This window comes from Oreochromis aureus, linkage group 5 (genome assembly GCF_013358895.1).
Source record: "Oreochromis aureus strain Israel breed Guangdong linkage group 5, ZZ_aureus, whole genome shotgun sequence".
Lineage (NCBI taxonomy): Eukaryota > Metazoa > Chordata > Actinopteri > Cichliformes > Cichlidae > Oreochromis > Oreochromis aureus.
The window spans coordinates 34670469-34691574 of NC_052946.1; the positions used below are offsets into that span (position 1 = coordinate 34670469).

General features: G+C 36.5%; 1 protein-coding gene across 3 annotated transcripts in view; it reads left to right on the plus strand.

The window, feature by feature from the left end:
- Positions 1 to 361: 361 nt before the first annotated feature.
- Positions 362 to 21106, plus strand: part of necab3 (N-terminal EF-hand calcium binding protein 3) — a 39663-nt gene continuing 18918 nt past the window's right edge. For all 3 annotated transcript variants that reach the window (XM_031740422.2, XM_039612378.1, XM_039612377.1), the window contains exons 1-6: positions 362 to 615; positions 5109 to 5133; positions 13136 to 13244; positions 14840 to 14865; positions 16289 to 16386; positions 19018 to 19154. In XM_031740422.2, the coding sequence (XP_031596282.1) occupies positions 493 to 615; positions 5109 to 5133; positions 13136 to 13244; positions 14840 to 14865; positions 16289 to 16386; positions 19018 to 19154 (518 nt within the window). In that variant the 5' untranslated portion in view covers positions 362 to 492. The remainder of the gene's footprint in view (positions 616 to 5108; positions 5134 to 13135; positions 13245 to 14839; positions 14866 to 16288; positions 16387 to 19017; positions 19155 to 21106) is intronic.

The following is a 21106-nucleotide window of genomic DNA, read 5'->3' on the forward strand; positions in this document are numbered from 1 at the left end:
TTTACAACTTTGGACTTAATATTTAATTCAGATTAATTACAGTCGCTGTATATTTAACTTAAGAACTATGGAAGCCCTTTAAAAAAAAAGCCCGTTTTATCAGTGTTAACAACTCTGGAAATGAATGAGCACTCTTAGGGCAAGTTGGTCGTATATTGTAGCTCTAGCATTAATACTGTGTCTTCGCGTTCAAACTGAAAAAATAAAAAGATATACAAAGGGTTATGGGAAGATAACAAGCTTTAGTGATGCTCAGTTTAATCCAGATGCTGATAAACGAGCCAATCACAGCGGCTCCAGCAGGAGGGGCTGGCGGGTTTGTTCAGCTGCGCACCGCAAAGTTGCAGAGCGTCCCCGAGTCCCCGCCTGCCTGGCTGCACTTGACATCTCTCGCACCTGGAGCCCTAATCTCGTCCACAGCAACATCTTCCTTTTACTTTTGCCTTCTAGACTTAAACAGTTTGAATTAGACGTGTTTCGTTGCGGTCGAAGATGCTGGCTTGTACAGAGATGATCACTATGTGCCTGCAGTCGGCCAAACAGAAGCATCTTCGGGCTCAGCAGCAACAGCAGCCGCCGCACAATGCCGGACAGGGGCTTACTATTTTTCATGATGTGAGTGGATCCGCTCTCTTACTAATGTATTAGTATTACTGAACACATTGTTGACGCTTTTGCTTTTTAGTCATACTTGAAACGTTTTTCTTGTATTTTTATATTAACTGTAAGTCTAAATATATTCATTGTTCAAATAATATTAGATTGAATGAAAAAAAAGAAAAGAGAAAAGAAATGATTTGGTCTCAGTTGATATAGTGCTGCAAATTTAAATGTGTTTTTTCTCTCTCTCTCCCTCTTATTTACTTATTACTTTCCAGATAATTTAGTGGAAATGAAAACAGCATCGTTACAGTATTGTTTATCAGATGTTGTGTGGTGTGCACGTCGCCATGTACGCGCGTGTGCGTAGGAAAGTAGGAAAAGCTGCAGCTGCAGCTGCTGTCTCTGCATGATAAATTAAGCTCCCAGTCTGACAGGTTTAGGGACTGCTGGGGGTTCTCCTCTTTTTGTTACGCACAGATGCAAACACTTCTGGGCTTTCAGAGGCAATACGTGCATAACAGTGAATATTCAATATATATTTATTTAAATGAAAAAAAAACTAACTAAGTGATCAAATAAAACTTCACTCAAAGATGGTGCTATGATTTATAATGCACAGCTTACCCTAAGTTGTGCTCAAAACAGTAACAGCCTGATTAACCTGCAATGCTGCCATAGAAACCACCATCCATCTTGTCATCTTGTTAGAGGTTAGCAGACCAGTGATGTTTCCAAATCTGAGCTCTCACTAGCGTGAAGCTTTCCATTTCCCTTTGACTACAACCTTGTGTAGACAAGGACATTACTTTTGCAGAAATGTCCATTTAAAAGTGTGCACTGTCCCTGAATGGGGTATGTGATTGAAGTGCTTCTCATATTCAGTCTTCAGCCTTGAGCTTTTCTGTTGACTGAGCGCTAACACACAAAAAAGACCATTCAGCTTGACGGTTCTATGCTCAAAATATAATTATGCTTAAATTGTTTAAAACACTGTGTAGGAGACAGTACTGAATACAATAATACTCAGTCTCAGTCAGAAACGGACCTGCCGTCTTGAACTTAAGTGCCATGTTGCTCTGTGCATTGCATTTTTCTCCTCATTCTTTCTCTTTATTGCTTCCCACCTTTATTTGGTGCAGAAGCACCATGTTCCAAGACTGCAAACATTCTGTAGATTGACCAAATATTCCCCGGGGACAGCTGAGAGATTTTAAGAATTTTAATCTTTTGTGTTGGTTTGACATTTCCATCAGTACAGTTTTAAGTCTGCATAAAGATTTTGTGTTCCTAAAGTAAAAGCGAGTAATGTGAATCCTTTGTTATTGCAGTGCTACCTACTGATTTTCAAGTGGTTACGAGACATACACAACAGAATGACAGGGGACTAATGACTAAATGTGATGGGACTGCTAATTGATTCAGAACATTTTGTAATTGTATGTAACAATTAAACCAATTTATTATAAATTGGTTTAATTGCTTGGTTTTGCATGCAACATATAAGCTTTAATTTGCAGACAGATCTGCACATCAGTGCATCAATGGCAGGATACTGAGCCAGTCACTAACGTTAGAGATGCAAAGATCGCAATAACTCAAAGAAAAAGCAAACCTTTAAAAGTGACTGATTCTAGTGACTAATAATGATTGTGCTAGGGTTGTATGAGGCTGTTTCATCATTTGCATTGTTGGCTACTCTTCTTAAAGTCTTTGTTTTGTGAATGCAGCAAGTCTGCTTTTCTTAGGCTATCTTGACTCCTGGCACTTATTTCTGCTTCTTCTCGTCTTTTGCTGCTACTGAGAAAGAAAAATATAATATTTTGGATTTTCACAGAAAGTAAATCATGTGGTATTTACTAACAACAAAGCGTATTTATTAGGGTTTTTTTTGTGATGTTATGCTTTTTTTTTATTAAGTATTGCACCAAGTGGTGTGAAAGCAGAGCCTGAGATAACCCACCGTCTTAATACCCTCCACCATGACATCAGAACAGCAACACACTGGGAAGCAGGTCTGACCTTTTCTGGGCTTGCTGTAAATGATGCATTATCGTCTCCTGACACCGGAGAGTCAAAAGACACAGTCAAACAACAAACACATTTAACGCTATACCTGATCTCCCTGGAATAGAGGAGGAGCGGAAAATGTTGGCTAGATGGGTCACAGTGCCAAAGTGAAAAAGAAGAAGCTGCTGACTGAGATTGTGCAGTGACAGAACCCTAAAGCCGGTACAACATCAAATTTGTATTCATGTAAGATAAGTAGAGTGTTCCGATTGTCCTTTCTATGTGCAATCCAAGTGCAATGTTGCTTTTAATAGGATGAGGAATCAAAAATAGAGCAGCCAGTGTTTCATGAAGTGACTCGTTATGACCCGGCTCTTGTTATAAGTCGGGATTGAAGCAGTGGAGAGACAGACAGACACATTGAGGGCACAGGTGCAAACCTTGAGCTTCTTGACCTATGGCAAATTAAAACGAGGACCAGATTCTGCAGGATTAATAAACTGTAGGTCAAAACCAATGAGCACGTGAGTCATGCCGCTTAACATTGGACATAAATGTCTCAGGGAGTGAAAGAGAATCAATAAAAGAGAACAAATCCGTTGTTTTCATTGCAGATCTTACATTCAAACTCTCTTAATGAAGCTATTGTGTTCTGCTCACCTGGATGACAACCAAGCTGCATACAGCTACAAATGCACACATATGTTTGTTTGTGTGGCTGAATTAATATTTATGAAATTCTTATTATAGTGCACAGATTAAACTAAAGTTGGTTTGAAAATCTAAGTTTCATGTTTATATTTTCAAGACACACATCGCGGTGCACAGTAGACTTGAGTTTTATTTGATTGTGTATTCAAACACTTTTAAAAAAAATATATTTAGCCTTCACAATAGTTACTTTAGTCGCTGTGTTGTGGCTGTGATCTTTCTTTAAATCTACATCTAAAGCCCTGTTTTAACCCTGTTATTTATTGATGGTGTGTTGGTGTAGCTTTCTGTTTTGTTTCTATTTTATGTTGTTTGGTAAAGCCAAACAGTCCATTTTCTATTTTCTGGACAATAATGTTTCCACTGAGCTAAAGAAAAAAAAATGAAACAAGTAAATTTTTACATGTTGACCAAAAAATAACTCTTTTTCTCAAAGCAGCCGCATAGACTTTACAGGATCGACCCTGAGCTTTATCCTGTTGTGTGGACATTTGTCTTTTGCGTGTCAGCAAACAAATGGCTTTCCTCAGTTTTAGTGATTTTTCTACTTTTAGTGAATAATCTATACTGTTGATTTTATCTGATGGGTGTTTTTTTCAGCATGAGAAGTGGGCTTTTTATAAGTTGCCATTACTGGTGGTTCAAAACTCAGCTAAAAACAAGAAGATTTTATCTTTTTTTAAACTCCATAACAATTACAACAGTAACTACTGCCACATTACACTATCAAACACAGACCAGTTACAGATTTTTTTATATATATATATATTTGTTTTGGGGTTTTTTGCTGCAGCTGAGTGATGTGGTGTGTGCATTCATAGTTTTGTCTTCATATAGTCATCATTGGTGTATTAAATAATACAACTGACGTAAGTGCTCCATCCGCTACTGTTAATTCAAGCCATTTTTGTACATGAGAGTCCCCCACTGGGAACAGAATGGAGGAAGCCAAATCTATTATGATTACACAGCACTGTTTATATACTGCACAGCATCGTTGTGATTAGACTGATAATCCATGAACTGGCTTCAAACGAACATTGTTACCACGTTATAAAACTGATACGATAGCTATGTTGAACTAAGCAAAACAGTAAACTAATACGGGAGCAGGGCTTTGTTTCTGCTTTTCCTGCTGTCAAATGTTCAGATGCTCATAGTGAAAAAAAATCACAACTTAGTGAAAGGTGGACTTCTGTGTTGTTTGCAGACAAAGCTGCATGCCAGAGAAAATAAGCTGCAACTGGATCAGATAGTATCTTGTGTTTGGAGTCCCCATTATTTGTGACTTACTGTTACTCTTGCATATTATTACATACTGTATATTTAACAAAATTGTGTATAATACACATAGCAAATGATTATTCTTCTTACTACCTACCATATTAGCCCTCCTAAGAAATTAATGAAAAAGCATCAGTGAATCAAACAAATAGAAGATAACCAGAGTGTGGTGTTACCGTACAATTATCACTTCTGAAGTAAATGACTGTTTACTTTAGAATGATAATTGTTCAACCTATTTTAGAACTGACACTATCAATTTGCTTTCAACCTAACATGACTCACTCATGCAGAGTATAACAGCCTTTGTAAATGTCCTTCTTCTTGTCATCTTTCTAGTCTGTGCAGCAGGATAAACGAACTGCAGGCGTTAAACATCCTATTGTGTTTTTGACAAACTGCCATGATTCTTAATGATTTACACCTGCTTATTGCAAGAATCCCTTCAGTGATCCTATGCTAGAAATAATAACCATCCTCTCCCCCCTCCTTTTGTTTTCCAGATTTTCCGCAGAGCAGACAAAAACGGTGAGTAAACAGTACATAATATGCTTGGTGATGAATAATTTGTCACAATGCATGCTTGTTATTTCTCCACATCTTTCCACTTGTTATTATGCCCCAAACAATCTGGATGGAGAAAAAAAAGGGGGGGAATTTGCATGAATGACTCTTCAAGTGAAGCTTCTTTCCTCTGCATGCTTGAATAAGTTTTTCCACCCAATTAAAATTATTCTAAGATTCTGGATTGTAGCCCAAACTTGGAAGAACATGCCACACAAAATAAAGCTTCTTCCTGTCAAACTGCATTGTTTGGGTGCTGCGGGTGCTGTTTACAAATTATTATGAGTCATGTTAACACAGCCGCAGCCAAGATATTTTTTCTAGCAACAAATTTATTGCCAAATGCGTACAGGATAGACTTCGTATTTCAAAATGTTCGTCATAGTTGGACATCTGTACACATACATGCTACCTATGTCTGTGTCATAATGAGTTGTTTGTTTTACTCATTTTACCTCATGGTAATGGCACATTCTACCAAGGACTGTGCAACTTCACAATGATACTGTAGCTCCACACTCACTGTCGGTTAGCCTGATCAGTTTGGTGTGAATGTACAGTAAATGCACCAGTAGATGCCTCCTAATTCACACTGTATAGGAGTATTAAGGGCCCCTCTGGTTTGTAAAATTTGACAGTGAGACAAGATATAAGCATTGCAAGCGCTTACTGTAGTTGTTATTTGTGCCAGTAGCCCCTGGAGACTCCAGCATTAATGCATCAATATTATTGGTGCGTGATGTTTAATGCATTCAGCTAATTTTAATGAAATTACTTGTTGCTGTACAGACTTCCCCCTCAGATTGGTTCATTATAGTTTACATGAGCAATTTTCAGGAAATGAGATTGAAGTGAAGCTGCAGCTTATACAGTATGTGCTCTGGGATTATTAATAAATTAAGCAAACAGACAAAGATGACTGCAAAAGTGGCTGCCGTGTCTCTTGTATGTGTGTATGTCTCTTGTATTACACCAGAGACTTGTTTTGTTGAGAAAAAAATAGTTTGTGATTTTGCTAAACTGATATCAGCCCCTGGTATTTGTTATTGTTTCAGAAGCAATTTTCATTTTTTTCGGTGACATTGAGGCACAAAAGGATCCATTTTTATTTTGTTATTACTTTTGACAGTGCAACAGAAAGCATCTCATTTCTTAGTGTGCAAAGAGAGAGCGCTTTTAGATTAAAGATAAGTACAGAAGAAAATATGTAAAATTGTGGCAGAGACTGGCTCACATCAACATCTACCATACTGGGATGCATCTTGGCGTGTATTAAGTGCACAATCGATAATTTTAGGAAAGGCAAAGTTCTGATTGGTCAGCATTTACATTTTTTAGGCCCTAAAATTGAAAACGTATAAAACAATAACTGTCCTCTTTTTTCTGCCCCAACAAAGCTTTATTTCTTTTTGTCAAATCATCTTTGTGTTTTTAAATAAACAGAACAAATGTTCCACGATCGAAAAATGACTGTTGAGACCAATGGAGTCTGACCAATTTGAGTATTAGTGTAAAAATCGTCTCAGTAATATATATTTTGTAAATCAGGTCAATTTCGTTATTTCATATCTCTTTCTTAAACTACTCCCTGATTACACCCACTGAAGCTCTTTTAAATTATAAACACACATTGTCCAAATTCTAAATAAATTTGTCATGGATGTTGAGGTAATTTGATGCAGAACCTCCAACAGTCAGCCTTGGTAAAGAAATTTGATAAATATTATAATAATAAACAAATGACTAAGTTCCAGCTAAAGATTCTCCTCGAGAGTAAGCATGCTGTTAACCACTGTATGTCATTTCTCTTGTGTTATTATGAAAGGACCTTTGGCTTCCTATCTTACTTTAATTTTCATGCTTTGCTTTTCAGTTTTTAAAGAGCTCTTTAAAAATTATCATGAATTTCTATCTCAATTGTGACTGAAATGCATTTCTGGTCCATCAAACCTCTCGGTCAAAGTTGTAATTTATCTCCTGAAAATCATCTACTTTATGTAGTTTTATTACAGTTAATTTTTTCAATTTTATTCAAACATTTTTGTTATCAGAAACATGTCTACTTACTAAATGGTTTTGAACATTAAGGACTGCACATTTAGTCTGACCTAGAAAGTAAACTTTTGCTTGTCTGTTAACATCTCATACTTGGTTTTCCTTTTATTTACCTTAATTCCAAATATCTTCTTCTGTTTTTGAAATGATATCCATTGAATAGTCTTGGGTATATATTCATTTTTATTGTATGTAATTTATTGTTTTCAATATGGTACAGTATAGCAAGGGATAGGATAGGATAGGATAGGATAATTCCACCCATAATGTAAAATAATACCATTCATCTAACAGAATCAAATGCTTTTTGGCATATAGATTGTCAACAGAGCCCTTCTTGTTGTCTCAGTGTATGTTTAGTCATTTGTAAGAATCGTCTATTGTGCTTATGAGGTTAATGAGACAGGACAATTTTTGCTTGACATACACTAGTTATAATTCTTTCAGCTATGATTGAAAAAAAACATATACAGCAGGTTCAGCATCAGATGAAATAACATGCCAAAGCAAATCAAGAAGAAGTGCACATCAGTAGGACATTATTGCGTATACAGGGTCTACCTCAACACAACAATTACTTCTCAGCAGCTCTTAACAATCTCCTATGACAGGATTTATACATTATGAATTGTTCTGTTGCTTCCAGCCAAATGTATTCTCTGTTTCATTATAATGACAGAAAAACACAAAGAAAATATTCTCTCCTACAACCCCTGCTAGTTATTTTTCATTAGTAATTGAAATATAAATGGCACTGGGATTAGGGGGAGAATATAATATGATGACACCATCAGAATGCACTGAATAATAGAAAAGTGGTAGTTACTAAGCACATCCTGTCTTGGTAAAACTTATAAAGTGTTACTATGGTTATAGTAACAATGATGGATAATAAAGTTGAGTAAATAGTTATTAGAATGTCTCTGTGTAAATATCTAAAAATTGTTAGCAATATTATAATTTATGTTTAGTTTTGTCCTGGATGTATAATAAATGTACAATATTATTCACTAACTTATATATAGTGTCTTGTGTCATAGCTCATAAGGTATAACAATTGTATTTCAATGACACCTGCTGATACAACCTTTTATATAGTATATCTTTTATGCAATGCATTATGTATTTGTTTATGATTGAGGTGTATTTTAACCCACACCATGATCTTTCCTAAAGGTTAAAAACTAGTTTCTGTGCATATGAAGTGAATAATAGAAAATGAGAATAAATGGTTAAAAAGAGCTAAAATGAGACTGAATATTGGGCACGCTTTGGTTAGACAGAAACCAGATTTAATGAAAAACAAAATCCGAAAGTAGCTCGGCATCTCAAGCAGTTACTCCTAGTTAAACAGTATGCTGTAAAGACTTTGAAACTATACATATATATAAATAAATAAAACTCTCTCTCCATTACTAGTGACCAGACTCTAAACAGTAATGATGCAGATAAAACCTCCGGAAAAGAATAATTTATGGACCTTAATTTGGAATAGCTGTCAAATATAAGAGAAAAAAATCTTATATATTTTAACTTAAGTTAAAATCATGATTCAAAAGTTTTAAACTTCAACTACATCCTGCTTTTAATGACTACTCTAAGACCAATGTGCATGAAATCCTAAGAATAATTTAAATAACCCCAGCTTTTCTTATGGAAAAATGTTATTTCTCCCTTTTCAGATATTCACATACATAATCTAAAATCAGCAGACCACACTTGCAGTGTTATGACTGAAGATGAAACCTCATCTTTCTTCTAACATCTGCTCTGTGGTGGATAAGACCTGTCAGCGTTATGTTATTACTGAAGTGGAGAATCAATAGGTTGATTTTTCTAAAAGCAACTTTTGTTGGAATATGGAAGATATAGAGCAGCTTTAGACTTTCTCACAGGTGGCCAGGTGCAACACATCCTAAGTAGAGCATTTGTGCTAAGAATACCAGAATCTGTAATGATGTGGGCATACAGTGGTGCATAGAAGTTTACCAAAAGGAATCAAGACCCATCTTTCTTCATAATGCTTGTTGCTATTGAAGTGATGCATTCATGGGGAATTTATAAACCTCTTAGGAGAGTCTGCAATGGGACTAACCTTTGGAAAGATATGAATGTGCCCTACTTTGTGCCCTACTTTACAGGACGTACTCACTTTCAAGTTCTTGTTTACTCTTGTCTTGTGAACACTTTGTTATAGTAATCTGACTTTTATAAACTAAAGTAAAGGAGAAAATGTTATATATGATCAGGCTGTGTCCCATTAGCTTTTTTAAAAAAGGAGCACTTTCTTTCTTTGGAAACATGTTTTTTTTACATCTTGAAACTCCTAAGTGATTTTTCTTTCTAATGAAGAACAATATATGCATATTGCTTTTGCCCCAACCGTCAGCATGATTTAAAGCCACTTCCTTTTATAATGGAATTTTCTCTACGGCGGAGTGTTAAATGGAGGCTTTGGCTATTTAAATTTTGGTTCACTTTAAAGGGTTGTTTTACACGCTCAGCTTCAAATATTCCCCTCCACATCTCTGTTCAACACATCTGTTGTTTTCAAATGAAACAGCTGTACTGACAACTGCTTCAGTGATAAATGGTTATAGTGTGGGTTCGGGTCGTGTAATGCCCATTCTTTTTATGATTCTCCCTTGTCAGCAAGTTGTAATCCTTGCATATGGTTTCCATGTAGCTTTTTTGTCCTTACTTTCTGAACAGAAATGTCTTATTTTAAAAACACCCTGACTACACGAATAAAAAGTTAAAAGTATCATGCCTCATGTAAAATGCATTGAATGTATTTTGTCTGTTTCAGGCAGTTCGTGTTTTCTTTAAAACCAGGTCAAAAAACATGCAGACAGTGATTCATTTTGCAGACTGTGGTTTCAATTATTCAACATCAAAGTCATTGTTTGTTCTCTGAAAGTTTGTTCTCTGAAAGCGTTTCTGGACTGGCTGCTGTAAAATCGCATTAACTTCACATTATCTGGAAACATGACCATTACAAAGCCTCAGAAATCATGTTTTTAGGAAGTGAGATCTGCTTAGACACCGTATGTGCCAGTGGGCCATGCATGATTTATTAATTTAAGGACATCAGCTGATACTTGGTTTGTGAATGTTTGGTAGCTAGAGACTGTAGCTGATCTAATAGGACTGTGGAGGATGAAAAGAGCAAATGGAAGTCAGTGGCATTTCAGTGCACCTCCTTCTGTTATATAAAACTCAACACTGATTAATGGCTGGAAAACTTCATTCATTTTAGTGGAATGTGAAAAAGATGCTAATTTAAACTAGGTTATACTGTATGTACTCATGTAAAATGCAGTTCACATAGTTTATTCTCCCATGAGGAGGGGAAGAGAAGACATTTCCTTCAATACTTCCTGCTCTTTAAGTGATCTCAAGGCAAACAATGCAACTGTATAATGTATCGTAAAGGATCAACATCATTTTAGAGTAACACTTGACTATACAAGAATTTCCCATTTTAGAAATAAGTGCTCCAGCATCCACCATTCTCATCTTTGCATCCATCAGAGGAGATGGATGTGTCAGATATGAGGATGGAACCAACAGGCCGCAGATGTTTCCTGATGCTTAGACATATTTTCATCTTTTGATGTCTTCTGTCAGGATTATTACTGATTTTTTAATTAATTTAATGCTGCAAATATAACTGTAATCTAAACATGCTAATCTGCATGTTTTTACAACTTATACTCTCATGTCTCCTAAGGCAGGTCAAAAAGTCAAGGTAGTGCTGTACACTGGGTCAGGATGTCATTGACATCAACTGAAAGCCTTTGAAAAATGATGATGTTCAGGCTTGTGTATTTGTCTGGGGTTTTTTCTTTTATGATAGAGACATTTAACCCAGAAATGTCAAAATGAACAGAGGAGACTGCTACTTGCTGTCAATTGGCAATCAAATGGAGAAGTGTTGCCGCTGATCCTTGTTGCTGTGTGTCTTGTTTGGCACTCTATGAAGAGGAATCTTTCCGAGTACAGCACTGTGACATGTGGCAGGATCTACAGTCTCTGAGTCAACATACTAAGCACAGATGGCATCAAATTATAGTATATATAAGTAAATATAAGTGGAACAGCATATATGTCTATTGAAATCTATTAAAAGATGACCAGCTTTTAATATGTCATGCTTTTTTTCTAACCAAGAAAACATCAATCACTGTTTCAACATGCACATCAACTAAAATGTGATTTTTAATATGAATTAAAAATTGTCCAAGATACTAGTACATGTGCGGTGATCCAAATCATTTATAGTACGTAAGAGTTATTTGTATTTTGACAGAGAAAACAAAGGCAGTGAGAGAGACTGGAAAAAACAAAAGACACTTTTTGTGTGACAGGGAAGATTTGATTTTGATTCAAAAAAAGATTGTGGGCCAAAGTGGCGAGGGCAGCTTGTTGTCTGGACCAACACATTGCACATTCTGGTCAGAGGTAATGTTGAACAGTGTCAATATGGGTCCACTTGAACAGATGGTCTTCCAGCTTGCCCTTGAATTTCCAGCTTTGCTGAGTCAACCAAGTGGAACTCCATGGCATATTAAACTCTCCTTTTGCCTTGTCTTTGCATAGGCAGGGTTGGATTACTCAGGGGGTTAGAAGCCAGAGCCAAACTTTAAAAGTGTGAAAGTGTGAGTTTCTTAGCTGCCCTGATTTTGCCCTGATATGACTCTCTGTGCAGTCTATTTGGTGGATTTACCAACCTCATAGTCATACTCATTTGTGCATATGACTGTCTTAGCTCTATTTCATCATTCTTTATTTTAATGTTACTCAGTCGCATTGATTAATCACGTCTCCAACTCCTTCGAGTATACTTCTGTTTCCCTTTTTAGGTAAATATGCCCAGTCTATTTATTCAGCTGCACTTAAAAACATCTAGCAGCTTCTTTCTGGCAGGCTAACTGCTGACTGATCTGTGTAATCTGTGCTTGCAGACTGATTTATAATAGGCTCACGAAGGAACACTTCTTCACAGATGACAACCAAGCTATTTATCATCTGCTATTGATTTTCCTGTGCATTGTCACAAAATTCTGTGCTCACTGTTAACTAGTCTGAGCAGAATGAGAAAAAATTCAGTGTGCTCACCATCTGTAGTGCTTTTACATTTCTATTTTGTGGAATACTTATGCATAGTATTAGAAATTTGTTTTTATCTGTCCTAACATTTATAGTTTTGCTTTGTCTTATAGAAATCATCATATTTACATGTTTAAATAAGTGACAGTTGTGTTAAAATATGACTTATTATTTTATCAACAATTCAAACCATAAAATATATATATTGAAATATTTTGTCAGTTAATTCTAAGAAAATAAGATTTTTTTTTATTACTTTTTAGTCATTCGGTTCATTTTTTTTGTTTTCTTTATCCATATTATCATGAATATGAAAGGTTGCAGCTGTGGTAGTCACAACAAAAACAATACTGAGTTTCTAGCATTACAGCAGGAAAGGTTCTAAAACAATGGAATAAGCAGAAAATGGCTACAGAAGCTCTTGAGCCTTTACACTGAGATTTAAAGGGAATTAAATGGAATAGTTTCCAGAACTAAGTACCACATGTGTAATGAATTATGTAAAAAATCCAAGCTAAGATAGGTGGTAGTGTCTTATCCAGCATCCATGGGAAGTACGATCCAATCAGGTGGCTCAATTTTCTCTTTAATGTTAGGCAAGATGTTTCTCCTGAGTTTAGTATTACTGAAACCAAGATTTGGTAGAAACAAGAGGACAAAAACAATAAATCATTCAAGCAAGGAGAAAAAAATGTAATATACGTATTATACACGTAACCACTCTTGAGCCTATCATCTTATAACTGTTGATACAAGGCTGGCTGTCGACTCGGTGCAGTAAACTTTCTTTCTGTTTCAGATGATGGCAAGTTGTCATTTGAAGAGTTTAATACTTATTTTGCTGATGGGATCCTGACTACTGAGGAGCTACAGGAGCTTTTCTACTCCATAGATGGCCGACAGAATAAGTGAGTTTTTGACCTAGTGATATATTTAATAGATTCTCAGCAATAAACTTTGTGCTTTCACCGTTTAAAGAGGGCAAAATAAAACCATGCTTAAAGGCAGTGTTAATGTGTTCTTTTCAAGTCACCAGCCACAGATTAAATGTCTCACAGCTGGAGGGAGGTCCTCGGTAAACTCAACTCAAGCAGAATTGATGTTTACCCCCTCCTTTGGACATAAAATACTGTGGACTAAACCAGCCACTTCAAAACCTAGACTACTTCCCTGAAATTACAATCAAGGAAATCAGCCTCAGGGTAGCTGCTGAAATCACCGCTCTGCAGTGAACGCTTAACTCTTTTAGCCACAGAGGAAAAGACCATTTCTCCCCTGTCATGTTGTATTTAATGTATCTAAGTCTGATCCTTACCTAAAGCCAGTGTGTTTTATTGCCTTTGGCAGATCAGGTATTTGTATTCATGAGGCATTTTTCTTTGTATAAGCTCAGGTGATATAAGAAATTAACCATGATTGGTAAATCACTGAAATGCATTAATAGGCCCAGTCTCACACACAAAAGCAGATTGGAATAGATGCATATGTGTTTTTGTTTTTTTTTTTCCTTTTTTGCATCTAACTAGTTAGAGTGAATACAGTGTTTGGCTACAGTAACCACTCTGCATTTATTTTTGTTGTGGTGCCAGTTCTTCCATCACTGTGTGATAAATTGCTTTTGAACATGCTGCTAGGCTAGTACTGCCACTGTGATGTGAAACAATAGCCTTGAGACCTCTCTAACCACCCTCCAAGCTTTGAGGCAGTTGGCATGAACTGTGCTCTGATGTCTAATTAAAGGTTTTTCTTATTCTCAATATAACAATATAGTTAATAGAGTGGTGATAGGAAGAATGTGTTTTACCTGTATATGCTTGATAATGCTTAAAGCTATACAGAAAATACTGGAACTGAAAGAAAAGGGAAAAGAATGATCACATTAGCTATATCTTGATAGCCAAAAAGAGAGATATGTGGGAGCTTATTGTCATCCAAATGCAGATTTGTAACAGCGACTGCCAAAAAGACGTGTTTTTGTTGTCTGCAGGAGCTGTGTGAGCATTATAATAATGCAGCCATTTACCAGCTTCACTTCCAGTTTGATTCAGTCTTTAAAATGTCATTAAAACAACAGGGGAATTTTTCACATAGTAATGGTAGTAGTAATGGTCTTTATCAAAGAGAATAATTTCTCATCAAATGCAAACCCTTCTGCTACGAAAAGTAAACAAAGAAGTATTGATTTCAATGTTTTTACCACTGTGGGAGAAGTAAAACAGACAACGGTCTAAGCTTTTAAATAATGATAAAATGCAGAAGACATCATTTCTAAGGAGAATAAACATTTCAGGTTAACCTGCTGCGCACAAGTGTGAGTTATATGGTTTTAACACTGAAGTCTTGTGCGTGTCTTTATATGACAACACTGTTATCATGTTAACTATATTCACACATAGTTACACCAAACCACTTAAGCAGAAATGAAGAGCTACATAACTTTGAATTTTCCTAATTAACTCTCAGTATCTTCCCTGCTTCTCTCCTCTTATGTTCTGCTCCGCAGCAATCTGGACACTGACAAGCTATCAGGTTGGTTGGAGTTTGCTTAGTCTGATTTCTGTATAACTCCTATCATAAAAGTCACTGTCATGTGCTTGTGTTACCCTATCCTTAGATTCCTTTTTAAATTATTATTAGTTTTCATGAATAACTTTATAGCAACAGTTTAAAAACTCTGGGAAAGTTGCATTTTCTAATTAAAGTATTGTATAAAGTTAGAGCCAGCAGGTTGTACTGTGTTTTCTGCGCACACCAAACAAGCAACACAACTAAATTATATATATCAAAAGCATTTTTGATTTGGTTTGATTTGAATGTGTCGTCTGACATGTTTAGGTACTGCTGAGCAAAATCTGGTAAAAAGTCATGTTTCCCTATTGGTAGACCTTCTAGTGTGGAAAGTCAACCAGGTGCTGGTATCCTAAAATTTGCAGGCATACAACAAGAGTCATATCGAAATTGTTATATAATATATATATTAGTAGTGATTTATATAGTAGTGGTCTATTGGCCTATTTTTTAATCATTTTAAAAATACAAGTGTGTCAGATGACCTGAATAAAGTTAAGAACTAGGGCAGAGACCGGTAAATACGACTTGAACCCAGAATAAAACTTCTGCATAATTTATTGAATGGGAATGGCATCTTTTGCATCTGACATCAACAGAAGTTGACTGTTTTTCCATAACAGAATGCTTCTTTTATCTCACATGTAGTTCACTGAGCATCTGTCACCCACCCGTCTATGTTCTTTAGACCAAATCGTTTCTGAATAATGGTTTAAAATTCAGTAATGCAACATAATTGAATGTAACTGAGGGGAGTGTAAAGGCTGCCACCAATCCATTCACCTTGGATCACACTGTTAACCGTGTGTCATATCACTCGCACTCTTAGCTAGTGTAAAATCAAGTTTTTAATTAAGAATCAAGAGCTAATTACTATTGAGCTTTTTCTTTGCTTTACTCTTGCTCTATCAAATATAATTTGGTGAACCTTCCTCGCACAGCCTTTTTACCGTGACACTTTAAATAAGCCTCGGTACACTGTTTTTGCAGTTACGTGAGCTCATTTGTGACATAAACATTAAAATGTGTAGGAGTTTCTTTATAGCAGTTGGTGCTGTCTGGTATGAAATGAATCTTCACGCTTGCTGTCATTAACACTACAGGAGTGAATGAGATATCTTATAACACTGCCTTATTAAAATTAGTAAAGAAAAAAAACTCAATTTCATGAAATGGGGAGCGCTAAGTGTTGCTGACGTATATGATAGAAATTTTGCATTCATTATATTCTCACTCCTGTAGTCATCATCGTCTTTTAATTGGAGTCTGTCATGGCAACATATTAGAGCTTGTCTCCAACTTTTAAAATTAATATTTGATAACTATTCATAGATTATTCTGTGATTGTAATAACACTGACAGTTTTTTTGCTATTCCCTGTTAGACTATTTTTCTCAGCACCTTGGAGAGTATCTTAATGTCCTTTCAGCTCTGGAGAGCCTGAATATTGCCATCTTAAAGGCAATGGATAAAACTAAAGAGGTAAGAATTCACCAAAGCACGTGAAGACTCTGAAAGCTATACTATGAACCATTTAGTTTTATGTGAATCTGTCTTAATTTTGGCAGGCCGTATGGCCACCATGAGCTAGCTCTGAATTCAACAGATTATTGAAACGACTGCACTATTCTCACATGGGAAGTTGGGCTTCACACTGACTTTGTACTTGAGAGCTGGCAGGTTGGATGTAGTCTCAAATGCAACACATGCACCATGCAGGTAATAGCAAGAAAAACTCAGGGCTGAAAGCAATTAGTTTTTATCAATTCAGATGATTCACACTGACTTACATTACCTGTGGTCTCGTTACCCTTGGTCCCACTTTGGAAAACACCGCCAAACCCTGAAACACAAAAATGTTGAATGAGTCGGTGAACGGATATTTACCTGTTAACGCTTACCAAATTTTATGTAACAAGGTTAGGGCACTTTGACAAAGGGGTTTATCCTATCTCCTATTAAAACCTCAAACTGAGTCTTCACCTTATAATATACTGATTTGCATTATGGGGACATTTCTTTACCTTAAAGGAGGTGGGTCTACGTAACGTGAGTATCCAAACCAATCCCCACAATGTACGTAATACAAGTAGACACAGACACACTCACCAAGTTAGGATTTTTTTGTGCTATAAATCTCCTGTGTTTAGTTTTGTGCTGATTCTTGTCTATTAGAGGAAGCACCCGTGTACGCAGATGGAGCCAATGCTGCACCAAGTCTCCCAGAAGTGATGAGTTAACAAAAGAGGGATAAAAAAATATTTCAGGCAGGGATGGGCTAGGAAATAAATCAGATGGGGAGTTTGACCCAGGAATAGCTTAATACGTTCTGCACAAAACACAGCAGCTTTGTCTCAATATCCTAACTGTAAATGAGTCACAGACATAACACAATAATCTACCCGATATTTTGGACACAACTGTGATGCCGTTTCTGTTTATTAACTTTGCATGTCAAAGCTACAGAGTGTACTGCACCAGCATTAACATGTAACTAAAATCGGTGACTTGACTTCCCCTTGTTACTGCTTGCCCTTTTTTACTCCAGGGAACTTCTTAACATTTCTGTTCCTGTCCAGCAGCACAGCACTTTTGGTCCTTTTTGCTGCAGCAATTACTGCTCCCACTGCAGATGGAAAAAAATACTGATTAGTATTTAAGCCAGCAGTCTGCCCACCTATGTTCTGCGGGTCCCATGGGCCTTGATTGTGTTCAGTCCAAGCAGCAGAATCAATCCACATAATCAGTCTTATTTTTAACAATTATAATATGCTTGATTTTAAGAAAGTAGCTTCCCATTGTGGGATGCACATTCTCTTCCTGAGTATTAGATGAGGAGACTGATACATTGTGTGAGTGGTTAATGAGAAACTGCTGCAGGAAGAAGATGTTTTGATGTACCTTAGTGCTAAGACTAGGGCAACAGGAAGAAGGTAGTCTGGTTGTGTGTGATGGTTTTTAGATTTTTGGTTCTATTAGATTAATAAGAGATAAAGACAGAGATAGAGCAGGACGGCAAGCCATATTAGAGTTCTCCATGAAGAAGAAGAAGCACAAGCCATGACTTTACTTGAGAGATTTTGTTGTTTTTAATACTTGAGACGCAGAGACGTTCTGTGTTTATTAGGTAAAACAACCACGCATGCCATAATCAGGAATCATGCACAGCACCAGTTTCTTGTAGTGCCACCAAGTGACACTGCAACATTATGCAAAAAGAAGCTTTGCAAAGTCCTGAGTAGCACCAATGGAGTACCAATGCAGTGCAATCCCATGACCTTTAGTCTTGTTCAGTCTACAATTTTCACTCCTAACTGCTACAGATATTCTCTTGATACTCCTGATGTCCCACAGTGTGTGTGTCCCAAAAACCTCATGTAATGATATGTACCCGTTTTGCACAGCCTAGCATTTCTGTACCTGTTTATTATGTTGCTCAACTGGAGCTGACAAAATGTTTTAAAACTGCTTGAGGATTTTTTGAGGTAACAGCTATAAATCAGGGATTTAAAGTTTAATAGGAGTTGTTAAATGAGAAGAGTGGAGGAAATGTGTTCTGAATAATTATGGAACCTGCCTTAATTAGATCACCTAACTCCTCTATTTGGCCTCTTCTTTAAAGCTGTTGAAGTGGGTAAACCCCTAGAGGATTGTGCAGTCACTGGTTAGCAGCTGTGGTCTGTCAGTGCTTTGGACTGCTAATCCCATGATGCTTTTTCAGTAGAGGCTCGTCATCACAAGTTTTGACAATCAGCTATGCAATGTTACTTCACTCGCACATTGCGTGACTATGTCTCCTTTGAGAATGTGTAATCACATTTGTGTTTGGGGACATGAGCAGCAATTATGTCTCCTATTAAAGTTCTTCCACCTTGGAATTTGAATACGCACTTCTGAATAATGTATGTGTTCTGAGAATTAATTAGCCCATTTAATTGCAGCTGTCACACATTTCACAAGTGCCTGCAGTTGTTTTGGAGAAGTTATCACATGATCTCTCTCTCCTTCTCTGTGTGGTGTGTATTGTCTCAGAGCTGCTTTTCCTTTCTTTGCGCTTTGGTTTGAGCAGTTTGTCCTTTAACCCTTTGTTCTGTTTGTCGCTCTCTTTCTCAGGAGTACCAAGGTGCCAGCGTGTTGGGTCAGTTTGTCACCAGATTCATGCTAAGGGAGACATCCAGTCAGCTGCTTTCTTTACAGAGGTCCCTGCAGTGTGCCATGGAGGCTGTGGAAGAGCAGAGCAGCCCTGCCCCGTTAGTACATATGACACAGTCTATTTTGTGTTATCTGTTATTTGTTACATTTTATTCAACACTGTTTGCATACTATTAACGTCTTAGTCATAATTTAAGTAGAGAACTTATGAGCAACAGCATTTCTGATGACTGGTGCTGTAATGCTAAACTCAGGTATGAGGATTACCTTGTTTTTTGGGGTTTTTTTCATAGATGCTGTTCTAATGAAAATTTAGAATTTTAACTCTTACAACTTTAAAATTCTGCTGCAACACTGCACAGAAATGGAGTACAATCATGCTTTTCTATGCTGCATATATTTTAAATGTAATTTTACTGTTGTAAATCTTTAATTTCAGTTAATTAAGGCTTCTGCTTCTGCTTTCATATGTAGATTGGAACATGGTCGGTGGTTTAGGTATGATAGAGTTGTTAGAATTAGTCCTGAACTCGGGTCTTCTGTTGCCCACTGGATGGATTTGCAAAGTATGTAGAACACAGTGTATACTTTTGAGAGTGACACTGTATTTTGTACCATGAAGTATTTTATTGCAGAGTGGATCACACTATGAGAATTGTTGTCTGAACTGTTAATTACATTTGACCCAGAAGCCTGAAGCATCATCAGTTTTAAAAGCATATTACTTATTGCCTCTCACTTACCACGACACATGGAGGTAAGATGCTTGAGCCGAGGAGACGTGCTGAGTTTAGAATTTGTTGAGCTTGCATTATTCAGAGTTCCACACACTCCTCGCCTGTTTTTAAGAATGATTTTCACACTAAAGGAAAGGGGAACATTTAAAGTTTTTTTGTTTGTTTTTTCTTTTTTTTAATGCAGTGGTTAAATAGGTTCAGCCCAACTGATATGTGCAGCAAACAGTCCAAAACTAAAATGAATAAAACACATCTGACAACTCATTCCACTCTATACAGTGTGGAAATGATGGATCGAACAGAGGAAATGCTACATATATGTTCATACTGCTTAGTGAGGTGTGGTTTGAGCCAGCGTGTTTGTTAGCTGAAGGAGAAAAATGACTCATGCTGGAGGGATGATTTCTCTGCTAGACTTTACATTCTGTCGTACCATGATGCTCTGTGTAATTTAATATAATAATCCTATATTTTTATATACAGTGCACCATAATAACTTGGAATGTTTTTCCCTCTTTAATCATTCAAGAATGTTTTTACTAATATCTCACTTTATAATCTCTCTTTAGAAAATATTCAACCACAGCATTTCAAGACTACTGCTGCTAATGCAAACTGCTTCAAGAAATATACACATGTATACCATTTTTAAATTGTGTTAACATAAAACTTCCATAATTCATTATTAGCACAACCAGGTATGAAAAAAAAAAACAGTTAGCATTGGTCTAAGCAATATGTTTAAGCAAGAAATTCACTTAATCAATGCTGTCTCATGAAGCTTTCTTTCAAGACATGCCTTTGAGCAGAAAGCTTTGAATTTACTATATTCTCACAGGCTTTCAAACAGATGCCTCACTAATGGCAGACTGTTTGAAATTCAGAATTTCTGTCAAAGATCTTAATGCTTTCATTAAATGTAAATGAAGGTCATGGAATAAAAACACAACTAAACAGCTGTCACCAATTAAGAATTTGGCAAACCACCAGTTACTGGAGTTACTGTATGCATTTTTCTGAAATTTACTATTTAAATATCTAAAGTTCTTAAAAGGTCTCAAGAATGTTGCTGGATGTCTTTGATGCCGGAAATGTACCATGTAAGATGTTCAGAAACACGATCCATCTAGGCATTTAATGAGTAGAAGTCTGTGTCAGCACAGGTCAAGATTATGACTAATGCTTTGGCAACACTAACTGTTCTCATTTAAAATAACAAGTACTCTTACTTGTACTTTTCTACATTTTTCATGGCTAAATAATTTGGTAGCGCTAATCACAGCCTGGGTTGTCTCTTTTCTTGCCTCTGGGTG